Consider the following 13,955-nt stretch of genomic DNA (forward strand, 5'->3'; position numbering starts at 1 on the left):
CCCCATTACTGTTGCCCCTATACCAGGGGCAACTTTAATAAAAATAATTAAAATAATTACAACTTTACAAAAAGAGAGAAGTTGCCGATCTTGCCCCTATACCCGGGGCAACTTCGTCAATTTCTCTCTTCTTGTAAAGTTGTAATTATTTTAATTATTTTTATTTCCAAACTGATTTTAACCAGATGTATAGTAAGGTAACATTCCAATAGACAATATGCAAAAGGTTTTTTTTTGTTTACAGCAGTATTTATTACACAAAATTTAAGTAAAGCTTAACATGCCGATCTTGCCCCGATCTCCCCTATATGTATAGGCAATATAAATAACAATACTTTACTGAATACTAAGAGGCAAGAAAAGAATCAGGATATGACCCCCATATAAGATGAAAGACAGTGGACAGACACAGTTGAAAGGTTCTCAAAGAACCGTTTTTTGAACAGCTGATGATGATAATATATATTTACACACATGTGGAAAAAATTAAGATTTCTCTCATTAATTAGTGCATGTTATATGTTTGCGTTATTAAAATACCGTATATTAATTATAATTTGGCATTTTAAATTGTTTTTCAAACGGTAATAATTATTAATTTTATAATAATTTCAGCTCTAATCATATTATTCTTGATTAAAGGTTTACTTTGAAAATTATAACAGAATAATTAAACTATAAATAACAAAGGTGTATACATAACATTCATTTTCCTAATTATAGCAATAATAACAATAGATATTCAATTATACTAATTGTTAAAAAATTATTTAGTACTGACATTTAAGGTGTTTGAAAAGATTTGAAAAAAAGAATTTTGAATATTTTAATACTTGTATCTTGTTAAATATTTTTATAAATACATGGTCTGTCTCAACGTAAGTGTACTAATTTTTTAATGTAGTGATTGTGCAGCTTAACACATCATCAATTGGTATTTTCATGTTACTAGATATCTTAGCAGCATGTTGAGACCTATTTCAAGTTGATAGGTTAAGTCAAACGTGTACAATATCTGTTTCTGTAAGATAGTGTTTTAACACAATCGTTACTTTTGAAAAGGAGAAAAATCTCGAATAACGTTACTCTATCAAAGTTTTGTGTGAAAGTCAAGAAATCTGCAACCGAGACATTTGCAAATTAACCAAAGCTTATGAAGATGCCACTTTATCGAGAAGCAGAGTGTTAAGATGGCACAAAGATCCAGGGTAAAGACGATGTTTATCGTTTTTTTTATAGCTGTGGAAATGTCCACAAAGAATTTTTACCTTCAAAACGGACAGTTAATCAGGCCTTCTACATAGATGTCTTGGAACGTCTTCGAAAACGGGTCATGCAAGTCCGCAGGGACATTTCAGAAGATTGGGTACTGCACCACGATATTGCGCCTGCTCACACAGCGCTATAAATTCGAGAGTTTTTGAAAAAAAATTAATTTCCACAAGCACACAACCTTCCTATAGTCCGGACCTAGTTCCGTTCTACTTCTACCTATGCCCTAAAATAAAATCCAAGTTGAAAGGTCATCATTTCGAGACAGTGGAAAATATCAAAAAAGTTGCAACTGATGAACTAAACATCTTTACGGAAAACAACTTCAAGTACTGTTACAACCAGTGGAAAAAACTTTGGAACCACTGTGTGACCTCGCAGGGGCTGTACTTTGAAGGAGATCGTTCGTAGTTTGATGTATTGATAACTCTTGTATACTTTGAAATAAAAAATCAGTACATTTACTTTTGGGACAGACCTCGTATTTATTATTTTAGTAAATGATATACAAATAAATATCCGTAATAAAAACAAAATATAAATTCAATTAACAATTAATTATAAGATGAAATAATGAAAATTTTAGTAGATTCATTTTTAGTTGAAATAATTATAAAAAAAACTATTTATTATAATAGCAAGAGGAAAAAATTAAGATTCCGGTTGAAAATTACCTTTTAAAATTAACATTTGATAATACCTGTATTAATTAATTTTATATAATATCAATTAACAGCAAAAGACATGTAACTTGATAGCAACTTTTTGAAGTCTATTCATAAAAATAAGTAAAATGAAGCCTTTCAAAAACATAAAGATGTATACCTTTTTCGTTTCCCTCAACATTCGACATTATTGGGCTACAATTTGAAAAATTTGTTTTTGGGTTGTTGCGATTTGAAAAAAAAATTATAGACTTATAAATTCCCACTGTCGTCCGTCTGTCAGTCTGCTTTTCTGTCATTCCTTAATCTCTAGAACGGATGATAGATGACTGGCATGATTCTGTGCTAGCAGGGGAAGTATGATGTACAGGGGCAAGACACTACTAATTTGAAATGGAGAGTGTGTAATTTAATTAAATTCTGTCTTATTGTAAAAAACAAAAAATAACGTTTTTCGAAAACGATATAAAGTCAATAAATTACTAAATACAAAAAGTACAACGTAAAACAGATACTTTTCTATTTTGCTTTACTTCAGTTTAATGGGAAGTTATTTTTAAAGATCTTTAGGGAGTTTGACTAATCTCGATGAATCGTAAACAGAATAGTTACGGTGGTCATTCTGATTTAATAATTATTAATATTAGTCTGTTGCTTTTAGAGTTAAATCCCTAGGCTGATACTTTTTCCCATTCTGATGTCAACTACATTTTTATCACGGGATATTTTGTATCATTTGTGGATTGAGTCTCATTTTTGCGAATTTTGTTTCATGGGTGCTTTTTTTATATAATTGACTAATAAATTTATAAGAAAGTCTAAAAATAATTAAATCAAATTGAGATTTTAAAAAGAGGGGGAAAAAAACAGTTGACCTGACGTGTTTACAAAATAGATTAATTATTGACCTGAATGAGTCAGGTCAATTATTAGTCTATTATATTAATATTTTTAATCTCTGAAAAAATGGCTGAATCACCGAGTCATTAAGGTATCAGGCGCTAGTTCCGGGAAAACGAAAACGAAACATTTTGGGATTGGACGGTTCCGGATATGCTGTGCTCATCCTTCACTACCCGGCTGCTCTATTGTGGACCTGGTCAAACCTATGATGGATTTGATAAAAAAAAAAAAAAAAAAAGACTCTTACAGAACTGTGGTTACGAGTTTGGCTTCTGTCTTATTGGTTGAAGAAAGTCGGGTATGGTAAACTATTGAGAAACTATTTCTGCTAAGGTATGTCAAAAATGTTTCATTCATACCTAATAAAGGTATGTACTGTACTGTCTATTACATTAATAAAATACCGTACTTTCAATATAACCTGTTACTTTTTACTGTGTAGGAACCTCGAAATCTATCTCGTATTTTTTTCTCTTTCTCGAGAGATTCGAAATAGACAGGTTAAACTGTATAAGTTATTTTCGTTTTTCGAGTCAAACATTCTAAGAAATGTTCTTAGGAATCTTCAAAAATATTAGAATTGTCGTTTACTATTAATATTGCAATTAAAATTTATTAAATTTATAGTAAACAGCAAAAAAATCTATAATTATTATCTCTGGATTTTGACTGAATTTAGTATAAAATTATCGTAATTTTATATAATTTATTATAAAAATTAAAATTTTCAGATCAGTAAACAGATTCAAATTAGATCATTTTATAAACAAAATTCACTTCTCTTCTTAAACTTCAAATGAACATAGTCCGATGTATTAATAGGTTTATTATCAGAAATTCAAAAGATTCACAAAATTCTATTATCGATGTTATTATATCCAATAGATACAACAGAAGACAAAATACATTCAATCGTTGATCTTTTATAGTCAAAGATGTTTCATGTTATTATAAAAATTTTAGTTACATCTTAATTTTTATAAGAAATAAATGTAAAATAAATGTACGAAATATATATTTTTTTAAAAATTTTTACTTTATTTGGTTTAATTTTTAATAATGAATTTCCTGTACAAATAATAAGACACTATGCTAATAAATACAATTTGGAAATGACGTCAATAGACTAAATAGATTTAAGATTTTTAATTATTATTTTTATTATAATAATGATGCAATTAATTAATTTTCTAATAAAAATTTAGGAATTAGAACAAATTGCGTTAATTAAAAAAATACTTGAATATAAGATCGAGATACATAAGATAATTTATTGGTTTGTTTTTAATATAAAATAATAGAAATTTATGAGCATCTATAAAAAGTTTTATTTCATTGCATTGTATTGAATGTTTATTCAGAAAAATAAGTCGAATACAAGTAATATAGAGAGTAGAAAATAATTAAAGATCATCCTTTACAGCATAAATCCAATTTAGGCATAAATTCGTTTAGTGGAGAAAAATATAATTTGCAGTTTTCTGAGTTCTAACTGTTATTGGACTCTGAGGTAAATCTCGATTTCATCTATAATAGACGCATCAAACAGGAAAAAGATCGAGTCGACAATGTAAAAATGAATTTCTTTCTTTCTCATCCTTTAATTTTTAATGAAACATTGATTAAGAATTTACAAACTAGTTATGAAAAATTCCAAAAATAAATATTTGATTCGAATCCTTCACATTACTAAAAGAATTGTTTATCGTAAAACAATACGAAAGAAGGGTGAAAATATTTCAAAGTCAATTCCAATAAAATGCAATTAAAAAGATGCAAAGTTGTAGTAGATATAAGTTGGAGTATTCACATCTTATTTATGAAGAAATTTTTGCATTTTATGTTACTCTATAATGCAATTTATACTTATTGCAAGGTTTTATTTTATAGTTAATCAAAATACAAAATAGTCTACAGCTTCATGCTATAAATTATGTAAAAATGCTTTGCTAAATGAATGCTATTTATCAAAACTGAATGCGGTAAACTATATTACATAAAATCAATTACATCTTACGAATTTCCTTATCCTAATTTTCAGATTAAACAAAAAGCAATTTGTAGGAACGTTATTAAATAGAATTTTTAACATATTTTTCTACGTCTGTTGTCACAGGATATCGAAATTAGAACATATTTCAGAACCACAGTAAAGAAGTGATATGAAGGAAAATAATATATCACTTTCTATTCACATATAATACAAGTAATTCGGTCACTATCTTTAGAACAGACTACGTAATAAAATCTTACATTTCTATTTTAAAATGTTGTAATTAAGTTAAGTAACTTGTAATAGGATTCGGTTTATGATGTAATAAATAAATATTTTTGACGGTTTTTCACATTTTATTACTTTCTTTCTATTTTTATTCATTTTCTAGCATTACTATCTATCTATCAAAAGAGCAACAAAAGCATTAGTCTATAAAATTAATTATATTGATATTTATCTTTACTCACAAATCTTACATTTTATCTTTCAACAGGATTAAAAATAAAATATGATTGCATTTATTATTTTATAAACACGTGATTTTGGCATAATTATAATTGTTTGATGGACGACTCAATTGAAATACTTATTTTTTATTTTTTACGACGTTTATTTTTATACATATTTTTTATTGAAATGGATTCTCTATCAGTTGGCTACTAAATAAACTAATTTACAATAGTTTAACGTTTAAATTTTAATTATTCTGCTTTTCTAAAAAGGCTGTAAGTCTCCCACCTAAACATAAGTCTAATACTAAGAGGGACTATAACTTTTTCATGCTGAGGGATTTTAGGGTCTCTCAGCATGATAATCTCACAGTATGATAATATTTTAAATTAACTGAGACTATTATATAGGATTTACGAAGATAGACAGCTAATAGAACAGTTTTGAAACAATTATTAAAATGTATCATTTTGCTAAGTACTGAATTTATCTATTTAATTTCCTACATAGGAATTATCTCTGATACCATATATTATATCAAATTTCTCTTAATTTTATCATAATTTTAGAATTCCATGTGGAAACACAATATCGATAACATGCCAATTAATTTTTAATTGTCTTTATACAAATTTCTCTTATTCAATTTAAATATTCTTCAAATAAATTAACCTAATGACAAGTAATAATTACAGTTCTGTACATTACTTTCTTTGCAGGAATATAATTTTCAATTCTATATTGATTTAACACAAAGATATTTAAAAGTTATTTATATAATTTATTTCTAATAATGCTTATTATAGATAATTACATCATTTGATACCCAATAACGTCAAGTAAATTATTATTTGATAAATCAAGATGGATGTTATTTCCAATGCTTACATTGGCGTTATTATTAAAAGTCATACAAGTAAATATTGCACATTAGCTATTTTTAATAATTGAAATACAAATGAAACTTTTGCTGCTTTATAACGAGTATAATAAAGTAGTTTGTCATTGGAACTTGCTATTATACTAAGGAAAAATTTTGATTTTTTCATAATAAAATTTAAACTGACGTTGGTATTAGATTACTTTGCTTTAAATAAATTAAATTCTATTCATTTTTTGTCTTTCAGTTAAACTTATATAATAACCAATGTTAAATTTGATATATATTACTAGTATAAAGCAAATATAAAATTTGCAAATATAAATTTTAATTTTACTAAGTAGAAATAACCTTGTTTTATTTTTTATATTAATCGTCTTATCTATAATTATTCATATTAATTGCACAAAACGATCTTAGACTCCATACAATCATTCAATTGTATCGCAAACGAAATCGATTAATGTTTCAATTGAATTCTTATTTATTAAAATTATACGTTGAAATTAGTTAAAACTGTAAATATATATAATTTTTATACTTATTGTTAAATATTAAATCATAAAAAATAAATTATAAATTATAGAGAAATTTAAAAATAATTCTCTAAAACAACCCTTTATTTTTTTATGTGTAAGACATATTCTTACGTTCGAAAAAATTAATAAAATTAAAATATTCTTTTACTTATTGTATAATAGTATTATTATTATCATTTAAAATAATAAAATTAAAAGAGAAATAATTCACTTATTAAATATTTATAAAGTATATACTTTCTAGAAAATATAATGTTTCCATTAGTTTCATTTTAAACCCTTGGAAATTATTGTTATAATAGTTACCAACAATTGCTAATTATTTCTCTTTTATTTCGTCGTTATCTTTATTCCTTGAGTATTATTCTCACATTATCTTAAATAAACAGAAATGTTCTTCTTACCACTAATACAATAATTACGGGGCTGATGAATACATAATCGTAAATGTCTCCATTCTGCCAGAAACATCTATTTAAATACAGAATTTTAAATTTTATTATTTGATTACAAATAAAATATTAACAAAATAAAGTATTTTTATAATACGTACTGTTTCAGGAAAGACGAACTTTCATCGTGAGAGATGAGAGGCGAGCAGAGGGACTTGACGATGACCCACACAATAACTGTCACAACTGGTAAACCTTAGAGGAAATCGAATTAACCAATTTCTATCAAACGAATGTCATATGATTTTATTCAAATTTAAATAAATATTTTAAAAAAAATTATAAATATTTTAGTTATAAAAATAAGGTTGTTTTTTTTTTATTCCACTGACTAAATAATCCAATTTAAAGTCTTTGTTTTTCTTTAAACAAGAAAAAAAGGAGAATCTAAATATCAGAAAGATATAAAATAATGACAAGTGGATTTTATTTCCAACTATAATTAAAAAGTATTCTCCCGAGTCGTTGCAATTGCTATTGATTTCTATTTCCATCACTGTGTAAACAATAACGTGAAACAATATCAAATATTAAGAACATACAATAACTTTCTGATATATATATAATAGCACTTTTCAATTGTAATCACCATAATTTATAAACTAACGATTTAAAAATTCTAAGAAATATTGACAATTAAATTTTAGAAAACTGACTTTTATTCATCTTTACTCATTTCTCTGAATATGATTAAATGTATAAACTAGAACAATATTTTCTTATATAATTTTATATCTTATATTTATTCATAAAGGTGATGAATGACGGTCTTTTCACTCTCTCTTCAAATTCTGTTTAGTATTTCACATGTTGTATCGAAGATCGAGCAGAAGAGAAAACGTCAAAACAATTTCTGAAAGAAAAAGAATGTTTTTTTTCTGCTTCAGTAACGTCAATAAGAAGAACAAAGAAATGGAACCTTTCTTCCAGCTATTTTTTGTTTTTGTTTTTTGTGTGTCCAGGATTTTACAATAATTTACCCGAATTAATTTAATAAAACTAAATTTTATAATTTGAAAAATATTTTCATTTCTTAATATCTAATGTAACTTTATTTATTTTTTAAAAAATTATATTATTTTAATATAAATAATTGCTAAATATCAATTAACTATTATAAAACTGTTTACAAATTTAATTTCTCAATTTATTATTATAAACTTTTTTATTGTATTGAAAAATTGAATTTTTATTAATGGTAATTATATGGATTCTTGAAAAATATAATTATTTTTTGCAATTTTTATCAAAGACTTTAAAATATAAGAAATAATTACGTGACAGCTGAAAAAGTATTAACATGAAAGTGATTGCTAAAAGAAACTAATTTATTGCATAGTTTATAAAGAATAGCTTATAATTTCTTTGAATGTATATATATATATACATACAATACAAAATGAAATACAATGCATTTTTTATGATAAACTACATTATTAGGAAAGATTTAACATAACCTTGGGAAAAACACATCATTTACTCTCCTATTGAAAACCTTTGAAAAAGAAATCTTATGAATTTTAAAATTATTGATCGTAATTTTAACATAACAATTACATAAAATGAAAAAATATATATATATTGTTTTAGAATATGAAAAAATTTACATCATAATATTTATATATATTAAAGTAACCAGATGACACGACTTGAGTAATTATATAGAATTCTCGGTGTTAATACACTATTTAGAAAAATTTTTAAATTATTCTATAAAATTAAACGATATTAACAAAGTACTGAATTACATATATATTCTATCTTATTAATATATTTTATCTGTTCTATATTTTATTAATTCAGATAGAGATCTGAGATGAGATAAAATAATATAAAGTAAAAACTTTCTCGAGAAGTAGAAACTTTTTGGCCTAAAACTTTATTCATTTCTATTTTTGTAATAAACATTCATTGCAGATATATATCTATGCATTTTAGATATTATAAATTAATTACGAGAAAATGTTTTAAGTTAAATCAGTTTAATTGTGTCATTTTATTATTTTCTTATGTGTTAAATAAAAATAGAAGTATCTGCAGAGTGATCAAAAAGTTATTATGCTTTTATATTGTGTCTTTTGTAATATGGATGCACAATTACTTTTTAATGATTTCACACAATTTAGACTAAAAATTTTCATTATTTTTTTTATTTTATAATAAGATTTTCAACTAGATATATCAGATAGTCTACACTAGAACATTTTATATAACTTTCATATCTTGTAATAAAAATACAATATTTTAGAGTATTGAATAACAAAACTTAAAAATAATAATGAAAATAGAAAAGAAGGCAAGTCTACTGAGCAAAATAATATAATAAATAATTTCTGAAAATTCAATAAAATTTAAGAATTATACATTACGAAAAAACTGACTCAAAAATATTATTATATATCAATAGAAAGAATAAAAATCCACGTATAATGCACAAACGTGAAAGCAAAAATATTTAGTAAGAATTATTACAATAAAATATCAGAAAGAGAAAAGATAAAGGTATTAATGCCCTTGATAATATTCAATGTGTTATAAAATAAAATATTCTGTTATGGAAAAACATTTGGGAAAAAAGTTTAAAAAGGATGAACATGAAAAAGTATTGGATATTCAAACGTTTAGAACATTTTATTCTTGTTGAAGTAATGATTTTATAAACATTGGCTAAATAAGTTCTTTAGAGTCATTTTTAAATAATAAAATTTTTGAATTCAATACCACATTTCTATATAACTAATTACCATTTTAATAATAAAATAATAAAAAATCATATTACAAATGAATGGGAAAGGTTTTGAAAATTGTTTAATATCTTTTTTTTTGTAAAATTTTAATAATAATTAAGCAATCTCAATTTAAATTTATTATAAGTTATTTGAAAAATAGCTCGCATTCATTGAGAAAAAGAATTTCTGCTTTATTTTTCTGGATACAACACATAAGTAAACATTATTTTTCAATCTTTTGTTGAATTAATATTTATAAAAATATTTACATATATGTTACTTATTTAAACCTGCCTGAAATATTGATATTTATAGAAAAATTTATAATAAAATCCTTACAATTAACAAAGTTGCAATTTGTTTCACAAAACTGAAAAAAATTCTAATTAAATGAATAAATTAATAATATAATTAATTTTTCTATTTGTGCTGAAAATCGTCTAATAAATTAATTTATTAGATGTGTTTCAATGTTTTCCATTTGTTTAATTTAATCAAACTTTAAATCACAAATCGAAAGCTGATCTCTGTTTCGATCAGTATAAGATATTAAATTGTTTCTTATTTATTATACGCGCAAATATTAATGAATATATACCCTAATGAATGTGAAATTTAAACTTTTTATTATCATTGTTATTAGATTTCTATCGTTGTGTTTAGCCATTAGGTTATCAAAATTTTGCCATTCCTTTCTAACACCTCCTTTATCATCCAATATCTTCAGATCACAATTATTTCAAATCAACTTAAAATTATAAACCCTTTGATTTTGAATAAACTGTTTTATCTACATTTAAATATATTTTATAACCTTATTTTTAGAATTCCATAATAGAGTCAAATTATTTTATACATTTTCTTATTATTATATAAGTAATTTTTCTTCTTAAATCTGTTTTTTCAATTTAATTTTCTAACTTCATACTGTTGAAAGAGTATTGTAAGAAGTCATAAGTATGCTACTTTTGTAATGAATATCGGCCAAAATATATATTTTGTGTCCATTCAGGGAGTGTAAGTTTATTTATCTAATATATAATCGAGACGGGTTGATAATGATAATGATAATAATAAGCGCAGAGCCCAAACGGTTAGGAGTTGAAAGTTGAAATTTGGTACACAGTTAGGGTACAGTACGTCACGAAAACGCACACTAAGAAGGGATTTTTCGAAATTCCCCTCCGGGGGGAAAGAGACAGGATTAAGGTTTCGACAATGGAAGTGTTAAGTAACAATGGCAGTGTTAACAATGAAAGTGTTAAGTAACAATGGCAGTGTTAACAATGGAAGTGTTAAGTAACAATGGAAGTGTTAACAATGGAAGTGTCAACAATGAAAGTTTTAACAATGAAAGTGTTAAGAGAAAGCGACCTGCAAGATTTACAGGCGCAGATGCAGTTTTTTCGTTTTTGCGGGAAATCGAACATTTTTTTAACCCATCTAAAAATTCTCTAATTAGACTGGAAACAGTGGGACCTAATTCTTGCATTCTTTGAAAACGGGTAAGATTGACCATAACATAATAATCTTAATCTTCGCTATCGTTACTTCTTGCCCGAGCAACGCCGGGTCTATTTGCTAGTTTATTATATAAGTATATTGAAATTCGTTTTCCATTTGTTGAATAGTCTCAAGAAGATGTATAAGTCGAAACGTAATGAATTTTGAATAAATACTAATAGTTCTAGTGCTATTGTGTCTTATGACAATATGAAATATAGAAAACCATTTATTTAGATATTCTTCATAATTCATTAATTAATATAGTACTGTATGTTCCCAATTATGCAAATCTGTATATTTTAAATTATCTTCGTTTTTATGCTTATTAGCGTTGTCCTATTCAAACTTGAATTCATATTTTCCAGGTTTTATCAAATCTTTAATGATTGTAGTTTCATTCCTTTTTACAATAATATTTATATTATTAGTTAATCTTAGATTGTTAATTCCTTTTATGCGAGACTTTCTGTTGTTTAAGATACCAATTAAAACTTCTTCTGTTTTATTTATGATAAATTCTGCAAAATAGATAAACCAAGTCTCCCTATTAATTCCCTATTGAGGCAAGAAAAGGCATTCTGTTCACTACTGATTTTTACTACAAATATTGTTGAGTAACAAAGAAAATGATATTAATTACAGTTAATTGTATTGTGTTGTTTTCTATTCAAGGAATAAAAATACAATAACAAGATTAATTCGATGATGATGTAATATTTTTCATAATTTCTTTAGACTAAATCGAAAACATTCCGCATGCTAATGAAATTATCATATCTTATTTTTTCTATTCCAAATATATTCATTAACAGATAAATAAATAAAATAACAGTAAAAATAATAAAAACCAAGAATAAGCTGTTAAAATTGAATGAAACTTTTAGTGTGAATAATGACAATAATAATAAGTGATTACAATATCATAGCAACATTTTATGCAAATAGGCACCATATGCTAATCTGCAACAAACTGCCCACAGATGGTTTAATTGTCACTCCAGATTCCTCACACTCGTGGATGCTGACGATAGCGGGTGTCTATCTAGTCTTAAAAATATTTGATAGGCGACAAATCTGGAGACCGTGCAAGCCAACCAAGTGTAACAGTGGGACACTGACATCCCTCAGAAATCCTAGCTCCTGGAGGACGAGTATTACCTTACTAAAAAATTCCTATTTGCTTCTTTGCTATGAAAGGCAACACACGAAAGCGCAATTTTTCTTAAACATAATGCTGTGTCGTTACCGTCCCTCGCACCACTACTGAATGATTGTCTATCGTACGAGCTGGCCCTCAATACCAGCACGCAACATTTGGGTAATTTAGTACTTGAGAGTAAAGACGAGATTTAAGTGCTCATTACTGGTCCTCCACATCCTAACATAACATGTGGCAGAACACGGCGTTAAAATGTGATTCTAGTTCTGTTTGAAAACAACCGAAATTTACAATAGAAATTCATCACTAAAGACAATGTTGTTCAGTCCTTAGCAACCCATGTTTTTCTGTCACGGTACTACAGTACTTCAAACTAAAACGACGATTTTGGAGTGCTGATGGCAGAAAGTGGTCGCCGTTCATGTAAATTTGTCGCTGCTATTCGCCTGTCAATAGTAAGAGAAGCGTCAAAGTTCAAAGAGCGAGACTTTCTCATGTCTTTGCCCACTATCCATAGCGGGCAAAGACGCCGTTGCAGCTATTATTATTGTCTCATGATTAAACAATACTCTCTCGATGGTCTGTCAGTCTCCTCTGAGCCTGTTCATAATGAATGTGTACCATAACGTATCCATTGTCCCAATACCTGCTTGCCAATCAGGGCAGAATGACCAAATGATGGTAATTAGGCGAAACGGACATCCTGCTTTCCTCAGCCCGATGATACAGCCTTTCTCACAATTTGCCAGTTGTTTTGTACATGTGTTTGATTTTGTCATACAGGTATGCCTAGCCTTCGTGCTCCAGACATTAGGTACAGTACATGGAAAATTTTGTACACTATCCCATAAAAAGCTCTTCTAGCCTTTTATGCTGGGTACTAGATACCGGAGCAGCTATTTCAAGACACTCTGCAGACATTATCTAACACGCAGTCGGACCACTATAGTAATTATTTACATACTTGTATGAGAAATAGTTGTATGCCAAGTTTTGCAGTAATCATACAATTCTATCTGGGTATATAATACTATAATTGGTAAAAGTAATTAATTTATAAATTATGTTAGGAATACGTGGCCGATAGAGCATATATATTTATATTTGAAATCAATCAGTTTATCAGAAAAATAAGATAAAATGTCCTTTTCCACTTTATGTCGTAAAATTGTCAGTAGTAGCTTTCTCGAATAACTTTTCCAAGTTTATTATCCTGAAATTCCCGTTTTGATACTGAAATCAGAATCACTGTTCTTCAGTCCTTTAGCCACTACTGTTTTTCAGAAGTAATTCTGTATTTTTGTTAGACCATCAAATAGAAAAGTTTATTTTACAAAAGAAAAGTAACATATATATTTAAATTAGAAACTTCTGAAAACAGATGACGTTAAGACGTTTCTAATT

General features: G+C 26.5%; 1 protein-coding gene across 1 annotated transcript in view; it reads right to left on the minus strand.

Annotated features, from left to right (window-relative positions):
• The window catches only part of LOC111619768 (diuretic hormone receptor-like), a 100,899-nt gene that overhangs the window by 11,201 nt on the left and 75,743 nt on the right, over window positions 1-13,955 (minus strand). The window contains exons 12-13 of the mRNA XM_023361586.1: window positions 7,259-7,352; window positions 7,110-7,176 (exon numbers count right to left, since the gene is read on the minus strand). Of these exons, the coding sequence (XP_023217354.1) occupies window positions 7,110-7,176; window positions 7,259-7,352 (161 nt within the window). The remainder of the gene's footprint in view (window positions 1-7,109; window positions 7,177-7,258; window positions 7,353-13,955) is intronic.

This window comes from Centruroides sculpturatus, unplaced genomic scaffold (genome assembly GCF_000671375.1).
Source record: "Centruroides sculpturatus isolate CEXI.00-Female unplaced genomic scaffold, Cexi_2.0 scaffold201, whole genome shotgun sequence".
NCBI lineage: Eukaryota > Metazoa > Arthropoda > Arachnida > Scorpiones > Buthidae > Centruroides > Centruroides sculpturatus.